Source organism: Phalacrocorax aristotelis, chromosome 3, assembly GCF_949628215.1.
Source record: "Phalacrocorax aristotelis chromosome 3, bGulAri2.1, whole genome shotgun sequence".
NCBI lineage: Eukaryota > Metazoa > Chordata > Aves > Suliformes > Phalacrocoracidae > Phalacrocorax > Phalacrocorax aristotelis.
In genome coordinates this window covers 124,370,694-124,387,181 of record NC_134278.1, presented here as the reverse complement: position 1 = coordinate 124,387,181, position 16,488 = coordinate 124,370,694, and the positions used below count along the sequence as shown (strand labels likewise).

General features: G+C 43.8%; 1 protein-coding gene across 1 annotated transcript in view; it reads left to right on the top strand.

Annotated features, from left to right (window-relative positions):
* The first annotated feature begins 6,211 nt into the window (after positions 1-6,211).
* Positions 6,212-16,488, top strand: part of GPR137B (G protein-coupled receptor 137B) — a 28,293-nt gene continuing 18,016 nt past the window's right edge. The window contains exons 1-2 of the mRNA XM_075089432.1: positions 6,212-6,297; positions 8,077-8,523. Of these exons, the coding sequence (XP_074945533.1) occupies positions 8,155-8,523 (369 nt within the window). The 5' untranslated portion in view covers positions 6,212-6,297; positions 8,077-8,154. The remainder of the gene's footprint in view (positions 6,298-8,076; positions 8,524-16,488) is intronic.

The following is a 16,488-nucleotide window of genomic DNA, read 5'->3' as shown; positions in this document are numbered from 1 at the left end:
TACTGTGTTAGAAGCAAAAGCCGTTCCCTTTACAAACATACAACATATTCTTGGCACTTTTCCACAGATAAAACCAGTATTTTGTTAAGCCAGCTACTGTTAACCTTGTTTTTCACGTAAGTATGTTTTAATGACATTAGGGAGGAGGAGATAAAGTTCAATCGATTTCTCCCACTGAGCCACAGCTCAGGAACAAATACAAACCTGCAGAAGCCATCAGGACGAAGAGCAGGACGGTGCTGGTTACTGCTTTGCAACAGGGGCAGATGGGAGAAGCTGCTGGTTGGGACAGGAAACTGCCCGGCTAAACGGAGCTGGCTAAAGGACGTGAGCCTGTGTAGCAACTGCGCTTCCTTGTCCAGGAGAGTTTTATGCAGAAAACAGGCAAACAGGCATCTGCACAGGCAGGCGTTACAGAAAAGCAGATGCCCTCAGAGCACAACGTGCTGGAGGAGAAAGCAACGAGCTGCCATCTCCTCGTGATGTGCCCTTGTCAGGCCGTGGGCAGAGAAGGGTCAGCTGCCCCCCTGGCCCCTATATACCTCTGAATGCTGTATATACACGCGTGGCAGCCGTTAACAAGTAATTAAACAAACGACCCACAACACACGGGCTGCATCCCTCGGACCCTCCGGGGGATTTAAAAAAAAAAAAACAAAAACCAAGAAGACGGGATTTAAGCCCATCATAAGCGGCTGGTAAAACCTCTCTCATTTCTCATTTTCTCCTCACAGAGCCGCGCCCAAGTCTCACCACACGAAGGCGCTACGCCTAGGCCGGCGGGCCCGCCGCCGCCACAGCCGACCCGCCCGCCGCCGGTTCCAGCCGGTCCGGGCCGGAGCTGCGGCCGCGGCGCCGTGCCGCTAGGGGGCGCCGCGGTGCCGAAGGGAGAGCGCCTGGCGGGGCAGCCGCTGCGGGGCGGGGCCGGCGTGAGGGGAGCGGGGCGGTGAGGTGCTGACGCGCCCCTCTGCCCGCCTTGTTTGAGGGGAAGGGGTGCTGCGGAGCCGCCTCTCCTCTGGCTCTCGCCCGCCTCAGGGGTGCTGTCGTGTCCCCACTTTTCTCATCGCCCCGGGTCTGAGGGGTGTGGGGTTGTGGGCGCTGCCGGAGCAGGGCGGTGAGGGGAGGCTATGACAAGCCCTACCTGTCCCTTGGTGTAGGTGGGCAGGTGGCTCGAGGTGGGGAGTCTCTAACTGTGTTCGCCTCCTTTCTGGGGACAGAGGGGCACCTCGGAGAGGGTGAGGGCACAGCTCAGCCCGGGGCTGTAGATGACGCCCTCCTGCCCTGCCAGGTAAGGTACCAGCTCTCCCCCATTCCTCTACTTGAACATGGAGGAGCTACCAGAGTCCTTCCCCCACAGGTGTAGGCTGACAGCTTGTACAGGTCATACAGCACCAGGAAAGTAACAGCACAAATACACACATAAAAATGTAGGATACAATATACAAGAGATACACACATACAGAGCAAGGAAGGGCGCTGTTGCCTGAATCATGTGTGTTAAATGTTGAATGCAAATTTGCTCTAAAGGTTTGTTTACTCTTTGGTTTTACCCCAGGAGTTATATTTGTCTCACAGGTCTTTGCAGATATCTTAAGTAGAGATTTACTAATGATCAAAGAAACCTCATCCTATGGGAATTCCTCCCTGAGCTGTAGGTTTGACACATAGCTCAGGAATTTGCTGTGCCTCTGTACAGCTACATCACCTCGCAGTCCCAGACTCAATCCTTTGCTTCCAGCCATACCAGCTACCTCTTTCCACCCCGCTTTTATATCCCAGAAAGGCCAGACTGGAGTTCTGTAGGCCCCTCGCCAACAAAAACATCATCACTACTCCAAGGACAGCCTTACAGCTGAAAAGTCTCTGCAGCAACCATTCAGAGGACAGCCTTGCCAAACGCAGCTTAGGAAAGTGAGGAAACGTTATGCTGCTCAGACCATCTCTGTGAGCCTGATTCCTAACACCGCACCCTCCTCTGAGCTACTATGGATGTCAGCACTGGCTGGAGTAGATTTACGATACTGGAGTTAAAAACCCTCTCCAGACATTAACCTGAGAAGGAGTCGGCAAGATTCAGGACTTTTTTGCTTCTACAGCTGAATTCTCAGCTGCTTGAACAAGCAGATAATCAGGGCAGAAGCAGATGATTTCTAATATGTGGGGCTTTATTAGCTGTGAGCCAGATGCTTCATATTGTTCAAGTATCAGAAGCCAAGGGAAGAAAAATAATTTGCTCCCTTTACTGGATGTGGCTAAAATCATCCCTGTTTAAATGGGCTTTATTCTTTATTTGTGAAGGTTCTTGTGAAGAGAAGACACGTTCCCTACGAGGATGCACCACAGATGGTATGAAACCCCAAGCACTGGGCCAAGTGATCTTCAGCACTCAAATACACCTCCCTCTGTTGTCAGTCCACATCTGGTGCACCTCCCTTTTCCCGTCAGCTCATACCCAGCTGACTGATATATCTAAGGGAAACCCCACTGAAGGGAAATACCTAACTGCTTTAGTTCTTCTTTTATGGGTTTTTCTAGTGGGGGGTAGGGAGGGGTGCAAAGAAGGGGGTAAATCCTAAGTCAAAGAAAGCAGAGAAGGCTAGCAAAGGAGAGAATATATTCTACTTGAGCTAGCATGGATTTAAAGTATCCTTCTGGGTTATGGAGGCATCCAGGAAACTGAAGGCTGCAAAGAGTGATTTAAGCAGTGAAAAACAACAATCCTTTCCAGTGCTTTTAAATCTTAGATCTAGAGATTGCCGAGTCTTGTTTTAAACCCCAAGGAACGTGCAGCATGGACAGAAATTTCAGGGTGTTCAAGACTTTTTTAGCAGTCTGGAATGCAGACAGCATCTCCAAGCTTGAGTCTGCTCCTATTGCGTGTTGTGCAATGGGGAAGTCTGCAGGAGAACATGAAATCTATGTATAACCACCCTGCTAATAGAGACAAAACTCTAAAATGAAACAAAGGCACTGATGTTCTGATGCTTCTGTTTCACAGAATCTGTCTCTTTCCTTCTCCTATTCACTGAGTAACATATTTAATTCTTCTAGAAAATTTTCTTCCTGTCAAGTATTGGCTGAAATTATGAAACCACAGTTTTCTTGGTTTAAAGCTACTTGCATTACCCTGATTAGTTTGTGCGGTGAGTTCCTGCCCTTGACGCATTACTTTATTTGAAGCCAATGGAAGCTTTGGCTGCCTTAAGGATTATGGGTTAAGGCCCTACATTTGTACTGTTGTACGCCACTGTGTGACCTGAATGAGATTAGAATAACAAATACTGATTTATTATGAGGGCTTTATTTAGACATGTTTTGAGTATGAGGTCTGTGTCAGGATTAATAGTGAAATCTAACATGCCCAGGCACAGAGAAAGCCCAACAATGAAAGGACATTTTTTCCCTTGAGAAAACTGGTTCCCAGCCCTCTGTTTGGCTTTTTCCAGAGTTGCTAAACATTGAATGGCACCGAGTCGCTGGATCCCAAAGATGGTGACGTAGTCCATGACTTGGAGACGAGCCCACACTGAATGAAGGACAGAAGTATGCCATCAGCAGTATTTTCTATGGCTAAGTACTCATGCTCTGCAATGCACTAGCATTCAAAAAGCTTCAAATATAAGGTTTTTGGAATCCAAAGACAAGTGAGAAACTGCAGTTTCAGTATTTACTGGTTAATTCATCCATCATGTTGAGCAGGCACTCATTTAGGTGCCTGCCCTGTAGTTAAATCAGATTCCTGAACCTGTTCCAAGGGAATGTCCATTCTTTTCAGTATCCTGACTACCATCTCTCATCAGCAAACCTGACATCTTGTCATGTAATGCACCAAGTCGCAATGGCCTAAGTATTAGATGCAGAAGGTGTATGCTTACACTGCATAGTTAAACTTTTCTATTCTAATTGCCACATTACTAAAAGCTTCAGAAGAATTTGCCTTTCAAAAAATTATTTAAGTTGAAATGAGTGGACTGCAAGGATGTGAGCTGGTATTTCTGTGGGACACAAAATGAAGAAAGAGGAGGCGTAAGTGTTGTGAAAAATTCAAGTTAATTAAGTCATTGTGAATTCCACAGTATCTCTACCTTTTGTCTAATTCAAAGGGTCTTAATACTCCCTCTCTCCACCAGCTAGTTGATGGGTCTTGTTCAACAGCAGATCTCAGTCCCACTTGTTTTTTTAGTAGAAGTAGCAAGAATTATTTCCTTCAAAATGTTGCTGTTGGGTTTTGTAATCATAGGCCTCATGGAGTGCAGAGCAAAAGAAAATGTTGAACCAGAATACCATTTTCTTCTTTGGTTTGGCAAGAGGCCTACCTATCTGGTAACCTTTCCTCGCATGTCTCAGCTGGGGTGGAACTGGACGAACTGGCCTCTCACAATTTTTCAGACAACTTTAGAGTAAAGCAGCTTTTGAAGAAGGACAAGCTTTAAGGTCCAGCTGTGATACTTTGCTCAGTACTTGAGGTTTAAACCACGAGAGCCAGGTATTTGTAAGAAACACAATCCAAGAAATCGTGAAACCTCAAAAGAATTAAAAACCTGCCAGTGTAACTGAGGACAAACTCTCTGGGTTACCACCGTATAAAATCAAAGATGAAGATGGTTCGGTATCTAACAAAATCTTGAATTACTTTATTTTCTCCCCTTTCTAGAAGTGCTTCTTTCTACAAAACTCTTTCTAAAAGACTTTTTGAACGACATGCTAGTGAGAGTCATTAGGTGTAGAGTGCTTTAGCACACAGTGGTTCACTAACAGTCTTGCCAGCAAATTCATTAACTGCAAGTGACATCAAAGATGAGAACTCTAGACCTCTGCTCAGGAGCAGGGCAGCAGTTCAATTTGTAGATTCCAGATACTTTATTTTATCTACTTTTGTTCGTTTCAAGTCAAATAGCAGTGAGACAGCCTGGCTAAGAAACTTTTTGAACTCTCGAGCTCCACTCAAGTTTATTCCTTTGGACAATGACCCTGAGAAAGAAACAGTAACACAAATAAGTCTCCTGGAATTGCCTAACATTCCTAGACAGCAGCAGGAGAGTGCTGAAGACCAAGCGGCGGCTGAACTTCTTGAGCGCTGGAGAGCTGCATGGGAAGTTTGGCTTTTTAAGAAGTTTCTTGTAATGCTGCAATGCAGAGTTTCCCAGCCAACCATTGCTCACCTACGGGCAAGGACACACATCTGTGTCACAGACTGTGTGACCACTGTTCTTTGCTGTTCCTTGGAAACACCTAACCAAGGAAGCAGTAGGTTTCTCTGGCTATTTACAACATGCTGCACCACAAAGTGTGAGTTGGCAATCACATCCACAGGGGCACTGAGGGAAAACAGCAGTTTGTTGAGTGGAAAGGGGTTCTTGCTTCTCTGTACATTTTGTAGTATATTTCAGGCATGTGGCAGTCTTAAAATCCTGGTGGTTTTGCTGATGGCATGCCATGGAAGGCTTTACCCTCATTTAGCAGGTTAATGTCTTATAGCACAAGCTGTGAGGAGTTGTTATAGGTCACTGATAAAAAGCAATAGAGTGCTTATGACCACAGTGGGTTAATGTTAGGCATAAGCATAACCAGAAAGTTTGTGCTGAGAGCAGAGAGGTCGTGTGTAACCCACTGAATTTATTATCACTGTACTCTGTACTCTGGCCTCTAGATAGTGCATGTGTGCACTCGGGTTGTGGAGACCAAGGGATGTGTAAGGCGGGCCTATTAGTGGAGCTGGGAAAGGCTAGGTTTTCCTTGTCTGCTAGAAGGGAGTATGTATCAGTCTAGGGGAGATGTTTTCCTGAGCTGAGAGATGGAGCCTTCTGTAGTACGTATTGAAATATGTTTTGTTGTATCTATTCTATTTGTTATACATATTGCCTAAACTCCTGTCCAGGCTCTTTATCTTCCCCATCTTTGCCTAATGAACGGGGTGGCCTGAGTACAGACAGCTTCTCTGATAAGCTTCCTTCAGTAATGGTTCAGTTTTCCATGTTCTACACTGGTATCAAGTCAATTTTACTTTTTTCCAGGAAATACTCAGGGTCTAGGAGTAGGTGCTAATTTAAAACTAAGTCCAAGTTTATTTACATTGAAGCCGTAAAATTAACTTTTTGTGCAAGCTATAACATACCTCTGTATATGTACCTGATTTTTAGTACTTGGACGTTTCTTATCCTCTCTCCTCTTTCCCATCATCCACTGTATGTTCTGTGTTTTTCTATACATAGTCGAATCGACACAGCCACTCGATGCCGTGTATCCGCCTGCTTCTGTGAGCTGTTTATCCAGGATTTCCAAAGCTGACTGCTCCTGGTAAGGCTCTTAAAATCATATCTAAATACCTTAATAGAAGTGACCTGATTTTTCAGAAACATTGAGAACCCACAGATCCCTTTGCAGTCAGTGGGAGCTGAGTTTGCTTAGCACCTTTAAAATCAAACTGCTTATGTTTCAGTACTTAAACATGGATTTTTGGAACATAGCTTTAAGTGTAAGGAGTCACATGGAGAGGACAAGGGGGAATGGACACAAGTTGTTCTTGGGGAGATTCTGATTGGACACCAGAGGAAAATTTTTCACAGTGAGGACAGTCACCATTGGAATAACCTCCCCAGGGAAGGGGTTGACTCGGCCACGTTGGACACCTTTAAGGGTCATCTGGACAGGGTGCCGGGCCATCTTGTCTAGGCTGTGCTCCTCCTAGAAAGGTTGGACTAGATGGTCCCTGAGGTCCCTTCCAACCTGGGATTCTGTGATTCTGTGTTTGGGGGGAGGTACTTTTAGGGCAGGATGGGCTTCACCTAGAGATCTTTTGAAAGAACTATCTAAACTTATATATATTGCACCTATATTAATAAATACTATTATAATAATTGTCTTTTTCAACAAAATAGTAGTTCTGAACCCCTCTTGGGGTGAGGCATTAATAATGGAAATCCTTATTTTAGTTAGTACTCAGTATCAGTATCTGCATGCCCTGAGCACTGTGTTAATTCACTGCATGGACTCCTTCACTAAAGGAATCTTTTTTCACATGTGGGGTCCTCCCTGGGGATTATTCCAGGTAACAAGCACTTCTTATAATCGGCTTATTAAAAATTATAGAATATAACATGGCAGTGCTCCAGCCATAACCAAGGTATCTTTTAAAAACCTTGTTATTTGATGGTATATGACGCTACACATGACCTAGAGATATATGAAGCTTTTCCACCACGCTATGAGTGTCTAAACCACTCAGTTTCAGTTCTCACTTCACACCCCCTTGAGTCAAACCCAGCAGCCTGCCATAGCGCCTATTAACTTATAGATTTAATCCCAAGGGCATATCTGCACACTTATGAGAAGGTGTGTCTGGTCAGCTGTTGCCACAGCAATGGCACAAATAGACAACAACCAGGAAGAAAAGAACTTGTAGCTCCATGTATGCTTTGATGAATTTGGGTATTCAAGGTTTTTTTTGTTCCTGTATACACCACGTTTGAAAGCCTTGATGTGCCTTTTCTCCCACCCTAATGAAATGTCTTGTGATAGAAGACAAAAAAAGGTACTGAGTATGTTATATTTGCTGTGCAGATTGTGTATTTCCTCATAAACACAAAGGTTTCTGCAATGCAGAGCTGAACTATTACAGCTTATTACAGTGGTTTGAGTTTCATGAGTACTTTAAGGTACTTAAAATTATTCCTAATGAAATTCAGCTAAATAAAATACTTGCTAAATGGGTAAGAAGACAAAAATATCCTACAAAGATATGATGTGGCTGCCACTGGGAAAATGTCAGGTACCTGCTTCTTGTAGAAAATAGAACATTACTTAACTAATTTAAAATCCAGATACTTTTCCCTAGGAAAAAAAATCAGCAGTAAACCATTCAGGGGCTGGTGGATTTCTTTGTTTCTTAAGGATGGTAAAGATTCATGCACAAACATCAGTGAAGGGCAGCTTTCTGAGCTGTTCCCTGCCAATTGCTGACAAAGGCAGTCCTAATGAATCATTCTGAATTGTGATCATGTGCTACCAGCCCACAGTGAGCTGCCAAAGAGGAAGTGCAGCTTGTTTTCTTTCATTTTCTTGATTCCTATGCTGTAGGAAGATGAAAGGAGAAGGAGGAGGAGGCAACAGCGGCAGCCAAACTTAATAAATAATTCTGAGGATTCCTGATATCAAATGGAGGCCCCTGAGTGGGACCCACTGAAAAATGACACCCTTCCGCCGACCCTGACGCCAGCTGTCCCTCCGTATGTGAAGTTGGGCCTGACCATTGTATATACTGTTTTTTATTCACTGCTTTTTGTGTTCATCTACGTCCAGCTCTGGCTGGTCCTTCACTACAGGCACAAGAGATTCAGTTACCAAACTGTCTTTCTGTTTCTGTGCTTGTTTTGGGCCTCTCTTAGGACTGTGCTCTTTTCATTTTACTTCAAAGACTTTGTCACAGCAAATTCTCTCAGCCCCTTCATCTTCTGGCTTCTCTATTGCTTCCCAGTCTGCCTCCAGTTTTTCACCCTGACCCTGATGAATCTTTACTTCACACAGGTAAGCAACAGATATTTGGTTGATTAAATCTGATGGAATGGTAAAGCACTATTTTGTAAGAATCGTGAGAAAAAATGTAATTTCCTAAAGTACCTTGCAATGCAAAAAGCAAATTTCAGTTATTTAGTTAGGAATTTTAACTTTTGGTCTATATGCAAGTGATCAGTGTTTCAATGAAACTGGAGCCTGAAGTGATTGTTTCAGGGATGGCAAATAATATACCTACTGTTTATTAAGGGGCTGTCATTTAATTTAGATGTTCAGGGAAAAAATGCATAGGAGAGCTTGAAAGCTGGACATCCAAAATGCTGCTCTATTATTTATTATTGTTGTTGTTGTTACTAGACTTCGTAAAGCACCTGGCTTAGCAGATCTGATCTCTGTGTGCAGTCAGAACTGTAATTTCTAATTTTGCTGGCAATGCCTCACCCCAGTTTTTCATAAGCCGGCTAACATATTTCTGAGTCCGATTTCTATTCTGTGTCTCACAGTCAAAACTGTTGATGGAGTCCTACTGTGGACCCAAATTGCTATAATGATCTGTATTACAAGTAGCAGTTACTCTGGACCCCAGTAAGTGCAAAGCGCTATACAGAGATACACCCTCTATTTCAAGGATGCTGTGATGTAAAGGTAAATTAGCTGTATAGAGCTAATGGAAATAGTATCTCCATGTCCAAAAGAGGTCTTGATAGTGTATCTGTGCTATGGACAGCTAAGAAGCCAGAGTTAGGCTGCACAGTGCTCCAGGTTGTTGCAGTCAGACTTGCTTGGAAGTATTTATGGTGAGCTTGGGTATCTTGGCACTGGGCTGCAGGATGGGATATTGGCATGCTGAGGCAAAGAAAGGTTGCCAGGCTTGCCTAAGATCTCACAAGAAGCTTGCGGGAGGGCAGGGAGTGGATTCTCTATCTCCTCAATCCCACTATGGTGCCTGGGGCAGGAAGCCAGGCCTGCACTCAGATGACCTTTGACAAAGTCTGCTTTCCAAGTGCAGGGGTAGCTGGCCAGAGGAGCACCAGCCAGCGCTGGAGCACCCCCAGCAGTGCTCAGGATGCTTTGGGTGTTGCTGTGTGCCCCACTTGGAACCAGCTCGGTGTCTGGGTGCTTCTGTAGTGCCTACAGTGTTTAACAGTACTCTGTAGTGATTACAGGCCTGTCAGTTCTGAATAGCCTGGTTGGAGAGATCAGGCTGCTTGTAAGAGCTGCCATCCCAGAGCTGAAAAAGCAGCAATGGTAAGCATGACAGCTGTAAAAAGATCACTTGGGTTGTGGAGGGTATTAAATACTTAGAACCACATACACAGTTTAGTGCTTAGGTTTACTTTTCTGGATTCAGTGTCTGAAACAACTGATAACTCACCTGCTCCACTCCTTGAGTCGGCTTGAGATATATTAAGGGATTACGGGAACCTTTCATCTACATGCTACTCAAATCCAGCTCAGGCATATGGTGACCTATACTTTATCCCACAGCTATTGTGAGACTCATTTGATAATGGTGCAGTTTGCCAGGGGCAAATGTCCATCATCACACAGTCCATCCCATCACAGTGGCTGGGACCAAGTCATAGCCCTAGGTCAGATTCTTACCTCAGACACACACGTAGTGCTGCTGTGGAAGTCTGGAGGTAGAATGCAGCATCCTCGCTCTTTGCCAAGAGAAGCTGAGGCTAGCATGAGCACTGAGGGGGCACAGCATCCTGCACTCTGTGCATTAGAGTGCCATCATTCGGGGGCTTAGCGCTGCAGGTAACTGATTCCTTTCACCTAAGGAAGATCTAAAAAGAAAGCATACAGAATACACACATATGCCCTTTTAACTTATTTTTGGCATTGCTGTATGATATCATTCAGGAAGTACAAGTCAGTGGTTGGAAACAGAAAAAATCCTAAGGCCATTGGTTCTGCCTTTGAGACAATTTCTGCTTTGTCACCATGAGTCCTCATGATTTTCCTCTGAGCCCCTCTGTAAAAGAGTGTAATAGTTACCTGTCTTGAAGAGCCATTGTGAGGCTTTTGAAACAGTATTTGTGAGGGACTTGCAGAGCCTGTGATGTGCGTCATAATCTTTAAAGCTCGTGGGCCACTGTAGGCGGGCATATTATTAGTATTGTTGTTTGCTTTAATGCTGGTTGCTCCCAGTGAAATCTCATCTCAAATATCTCCCCAGCCAAAACAAAGCCTTAAGAAATACAAGCACAGCCATTGTTGGAATATAATGTAAGACACAGAATAAGTGCCCCTATTTTTAATTCACTGTTATTAATTCTTTACTTCTAACCATTAAAAGGTGGTTTGGCTTGAAATTCAGCATCTTCTTGAGACTCCGTATTTAATGTGCATCTAGCTTTCCACAGTAGGCAAGCAAGAACTAGTGTGAAAGGGGTGGGGAGAGAGAATTTTGTTTTCAGTAATGGCTTATAACTTCACAGACAGAAACAACTTTTATCCTTCTTTCTCTAGAAGGAAGGCAAGAACTGTCTGCAGCTGTGTCTCATTGCATGAAAACCATGCTATTTAACTGGTGCTTAGCTAGAGAGAAAGAAGTGATCTATGTATAGTATAGGGACAGAGGACTGAAAGAGACTTCATGGGTCTCTGGAATTTGCAGGTGTTTGCTATCTGCTGTACAGCACCCAGACATGTGCCACTGCTAGGAAAGCTTGTAGACACAGATGTGAGAAGAAAAAGTGGTTCCAAAAATATTGCAAATCCTCCTGGCCAAGCAAAAAAACTCACTCAGCAAGTACCCGAGGGCATTTTTCAGAATAATAAGCACCTTTGAACTTGACAGAAAGTTAGCCACAACTATTCTCTTTCCAACAGGTATCCCAAAGCAATGGGGATGCAAATTTAGACTCTATTTTGTGTGTACAAGACTAGTAAACCATGATGGTGTCAGCACAGCAGGGGTTGTTCCCAGGCTTGAGCATCACCATCAGCACATACAGCAGAAAGAGCTGTAACACATTAGGGCAGGTTGCTAAAGTGGGGGACCAGTGGAAGAAAGAGAAGTTACAGTCAAACTAGTTTTGACTCAGAACAACTCCTTAATGATCTTTGGATTAAGAGCCAAATTCAGGGTCCTTCGCTATGGTCTTGATGCCATACTAATGTCAGAATAGAAGATAAGGCTGCTGCAGATAAGGCTTATGTAATACTAGCTCCTCTCAGAAATCACATACTGCAGAAAATACGTATGACTTCTAATGAGAGCACTAAATTTATTAGAATTTATTAATCCTGTGTCTCTATTCATCCTTTTCTAAAGAAAAAACAAATGAGATGACCTACCCTCTCAGGATAAGCCTTTGCCTACTTAGAAATCATTAAAATAAATCTCAGGTGAGGATGAGATCCAGTGGCACTTTCAAACGGTAGCCCAACACTGGCACATAAGTGCATTGTACCAAGCCAGAGCAGCTCCCTGATCCTGATCCATCAGATAGGGAGCTAAAGTGTGTGTTTCCACCTACGAAGACCGAAAAGCCCATATATGTTTGCTTCACACCTGCAGCTCCCACGGGTTTATGTTGCTACTTGATAAAGCTAAGACTGTAAATTGGCAAATAACATATTTTCCACTTTAAGTGACTCCAGACAGTGAGGATCCCAGGACTCAGACACAATTTTATTTGTGTCCTGCCTAGCCAAATCTTCCCTGCCCGTGCCAAGGGGAGACTCAAATGAGTCTCCAGGCACTACAGTCAGTGCTGTGGGCAAAAGTTTAAAGAGGCTCAGGGAAATAAAATAAGAAGTTGCCTTTTTTGGTGTGTGTGAGGGGTGGGCAGAGGAGGGCCTGTTGCACTTTGTCCTGTTTGCTTCAAAATTTACATATCCCTGGAGAACAGGATACAAATGAAGCAGGAGGGAGGCTACGATGGAGGGTTACAGACTCAAAAAACAAGGTCAGGGCCAAAGACTGTGAGTGGATGCTGGAAGTCCCAAGCCTCCCCTGTGACCAGGCACAGCAAATCATTTGGTGCATTCTAGGTTTAATCATCAGGTTGGGAACTTCTCTAGTACCTACGGAATGTGGTGCTGAGCTAAATAACTGAGGCTGTATGGGTGGAGAAGGGCTGGTGGGCAGATTTACCTCTCTTTCCTCCTCCCTAACCATCTTCCCTTTTCTCTGGCATCCAGATTGAGAAGCTTACCCTGCCTCCCAGGCAGGGCTGATAAGATCAGGGACTTTCAAATGAAGAGAAATTGTGCAGAGTAAGACAGCTTAGAGTTGAGCTGGCCATGCTGGAAGTGCCTGGCAGGGCGGGGTAAAACCAGCACAAGGCTTTTGGAGATGTTACATGTATCTCAGTGGAACTGGGGTATGTGTTAGCTCTGGGAAGAAAATTGAGAGAAGTTCTCATCCTCTATTTACTGGGGTAGCATTTAAAAAGTAATACCTCCAGTGAGGGAACCGAGAGGGTTTTTTGTTTAGGAGAAATATTTATTTTTTAGTAGAAATGAATAAACCATATTTTACAAAGCTTGTTATTAATTTAAAGTATGCCTTAGATGTACCTACAACTACACAGGAGTCTAACTATGGATGGTAAAGCATCAGCAAATACGTTTTGCATAAAACATTGTCCTCAGTGTTGGATCTATAGGAGGCAAATTGCAACTGCAGATTGGCTGGCTGTCAGCCTCTGATGTGAAGAATGAGGTCATTTGACTTAGAAAATAATTTGATAGGAAAGCCACACATGCAAGTTTACTGTGGCTGCCAGCCCCACAATGGTCCCTGTCCATTCAGGACTATTTTTACCAATTTACACAAGGCTGAATATAGCAGTGAGTCATGTTGCCCATGTCTGTAGGCCCTGCAAACTGTGTAGAGTTTAGAGAGTTGAGGGAAAGCTTGCATATTTTGGGGAATCCTATCCCAATGAAAGAATGAGCATGGGAGAAAAAGTGAAAGGGGAAGGTGGGCCTGGGAGTGGAAGATACACAGCAGAGGAAAGGTGTACGTGCTGATGGGGAGGGACTCTGGGCCTGAAAGAAGTTGTGGCATATTTTCAGGTTGCAAAGAGAAGTTTGCATGAGGTGTGACAGAGGAAGAGAGGGGCCGTGATGAAAGGAACTGGGAAGGAAAAGTACACGCTATGCTCCTTATAGAGTTTTTGAAATGAGAACTGGTAAATAAAGCTGAACTTCATTCCTGTGCAGAGAGCCAGCTTGAGACATATGTAAGCACTTAACACATACCTGAGGCTTTTTGGTAAGCTGAGCTGCGGCTCCTGTAAAAGGGAATTGATCCACTAGCACTAGAGGTACAGTGGAGGTTTGTGCCAGCCGTCATGTCAGTTCAGCTAAATGAGAGCATGGACTGAAAATTGCTCTGGTGAGATTTTCTTTTTCTTTTGCCATGGGAATACGTGACTTGGCTTTGACACCTGTTTCATCGATACTTATAGGGTCAGAGTGGCTTCTGATTTAACTTTCATGACTGTAGCTGGAACCCCCTTAAGCTACCACAGCCTGGCCCTCTCTGCCTTCTCTGCTGCCCAGCAGCTGTGCAGAGCTCTCTGCGGCCAAGCTGCTGATGGACTCCCATGCCATCCCCACTGCTCCTCTGCTAGAGCGTGGTAAAATGTCTTTATGGTCAGCTGTTTACATCAGTTCCTGCAACAGAAATTTTCCCTGGCTGTATGAAGGGCTTTTTGGAGTCCTTTTGTACTGCTGCAGTTTTATAAGCCAGACATATACCTCAGGGGAGTGGAGGAGGGAGTGTGAGAATCTCATTTGACATTTCCACTCCTTCAGCAAAAACAAGAAGTCAAAACAGGATATTTCTCCTTTAAAGAACAAGCAAATATGGGAACACTTTTAAGAAGAAAAAGTAACCCGTTAGACATTAGAAAATTAGCAAGGAATTTCAGTGAGTATTCTGTGTTGCTGTTCATCTTGGGGCTCTCTGAAAGGTCTTTTTTTAAAAGTCTGCCTTCTGCTTGCTGTTTAGTCTATTCTTAGGAATAGCCTGGTTTGCTCTGGTTTGCTGGAAGACTTGGTTAGATGACTCAGATATTGACTGGAAGCTTTCTCAACAACACTGTTGCGGGGAGGGGCCATTGAGCACACATCTCTTGAGCTAAATGACTGTTAAAAGCAAAAAGCTGCACCCACGCATGTAATGTATATTATCAGCTTCTGACATCCTTACTCCCACTGAACAGCCCTTTATTCTGTGACAATCACATTGCTTCCAGCAAGGCTACTCATGAAATAAGGCCCCAGCAGTGTTTAACTAGGGTGGCAGAACTTGGCCACCTGTGTTCCTGTCTAGCAGTGAATTTGTAAGAGTGTCCATGCCTTATACTGTAGCTTTCATTCTATGTAGCATCCATTTTCTATGCAGTGTTCATTTTCTTTCCTAACAGTCATTTTGCTCTGATAAAATTCAGAAGCATTTATCAGCTGGGACAGGTCCACAAAATGTGGAATCACAGTAACAGCTATTTTGGTGGTCTCACATCTGGATATCCTGCTGAATCTGAGGCAGGAACATCATGTTTGGTTTTAGCTAAGTTATCCATTGAGCTTTTGCTGGGTAGGGCAGTCTTGGACTGGTATAGGTGACAAGATTGCTCTGTGACAATATAGGGATGAGTGGATCATTTTGGGGGAACCACAGGAGATGGTATTCAGGAACTTGTGAATTTTCTAGGTTTTGTGGATCCAACACAACTCAATGCCCACTGCAAATTGCTTGTCTTGTGGAGCTCTTTGCACAGGCTCTAAACACTTCTGTCCAGTCTACTCCTGAAAGCTGTCAAAATTAACGGTACAATATGTGTGAGTAAGTGCAACTCAGAACAGGTGAGGACCGTGGAATGGCCCTAGAGACAAGTTTTACTTGTTTAGTTTCATTGAAGTCAGGAATCTGTTCCCTCCTGCTTGCCTACAGTGTCTTCTAGAATGAGCAGGGTAGGTAACACCTCTTGTACAAAAAGCATATGGGAAATATTTTGAACCCCAACTCTTCTCTAATAACTGACAGCTTCTCCTTGTGCACCACTGAAATGCAGAACATTCACAAGCCTCTTGTACCTCTCCTTTCGGTAGCAAGTAAATAAAACAACCTAAAACTTTCTCCTGAACTCCTGTAAGAATTCATGCTTCAGAAATTTGGAAAATGAATCACAAAAATCTTCTGTAAGGGATACTGCCAGAGATGTTAACTATTTGAAAACAGTATCAATGGTTGCAGAATATTTTTAGGGATTTTTTTCCCCCCAACTTTTCAATTTTATTCTCAGCTATTATTTTTCTAGGGCCTTCTGAAAAGCTCAGTGTTCTCTGCTGGTTCAGCTAGTGCTAAGCAGGCTGATGCGTGACAAAAATAATTTCCATGTCAACGCAGCTGTTTATAGTGAATGCGAATTAAATGACAAGTTGTTCCAGGAGTGCTGGAACAAGTGAAGCCTGATTTTCTCCACATCTGTGTCTCAAGCTTGACTTCGAGCTGTTTCCATAACTGGGGCATTTCTTACGATACTTTGCTCTGCAGACTCTTTCATATTGGGTGGTGTGTAGGATCATTATGCAGGGTTCTCCTCAAGGAGGTCATATATCAGATGCATTTGTAGGGTTCCTTACTTCTGGTGGGTCATTAATTTTTATGAGGGTGATAAAGAATCATGTCTTTGATGCTTCAAGTGTTTTTCCATCAGTTCTCTGACCAGAGTATTTTAAGATTAGTGGGGGGACAGATAAACAAGTTGACAGGCAGACACATGCCTACACATTCATAGTGATCACGTAAGTCCTGTTTCCTTGGGAAAGAATGATAATCATAGCAAATATTATGCAAACTCTAGTAAAAGGCATGCAAAACCAAATGAAATGGATACGGCAGGATAGCTTGAGGAGAAAACAATTAGGAAGCAACCCAGAATAAGTCATACAGCATGTTTTTTGTAATACTGGCAATCAACGTGCTTCGGTGCTGGTTTAAATGAA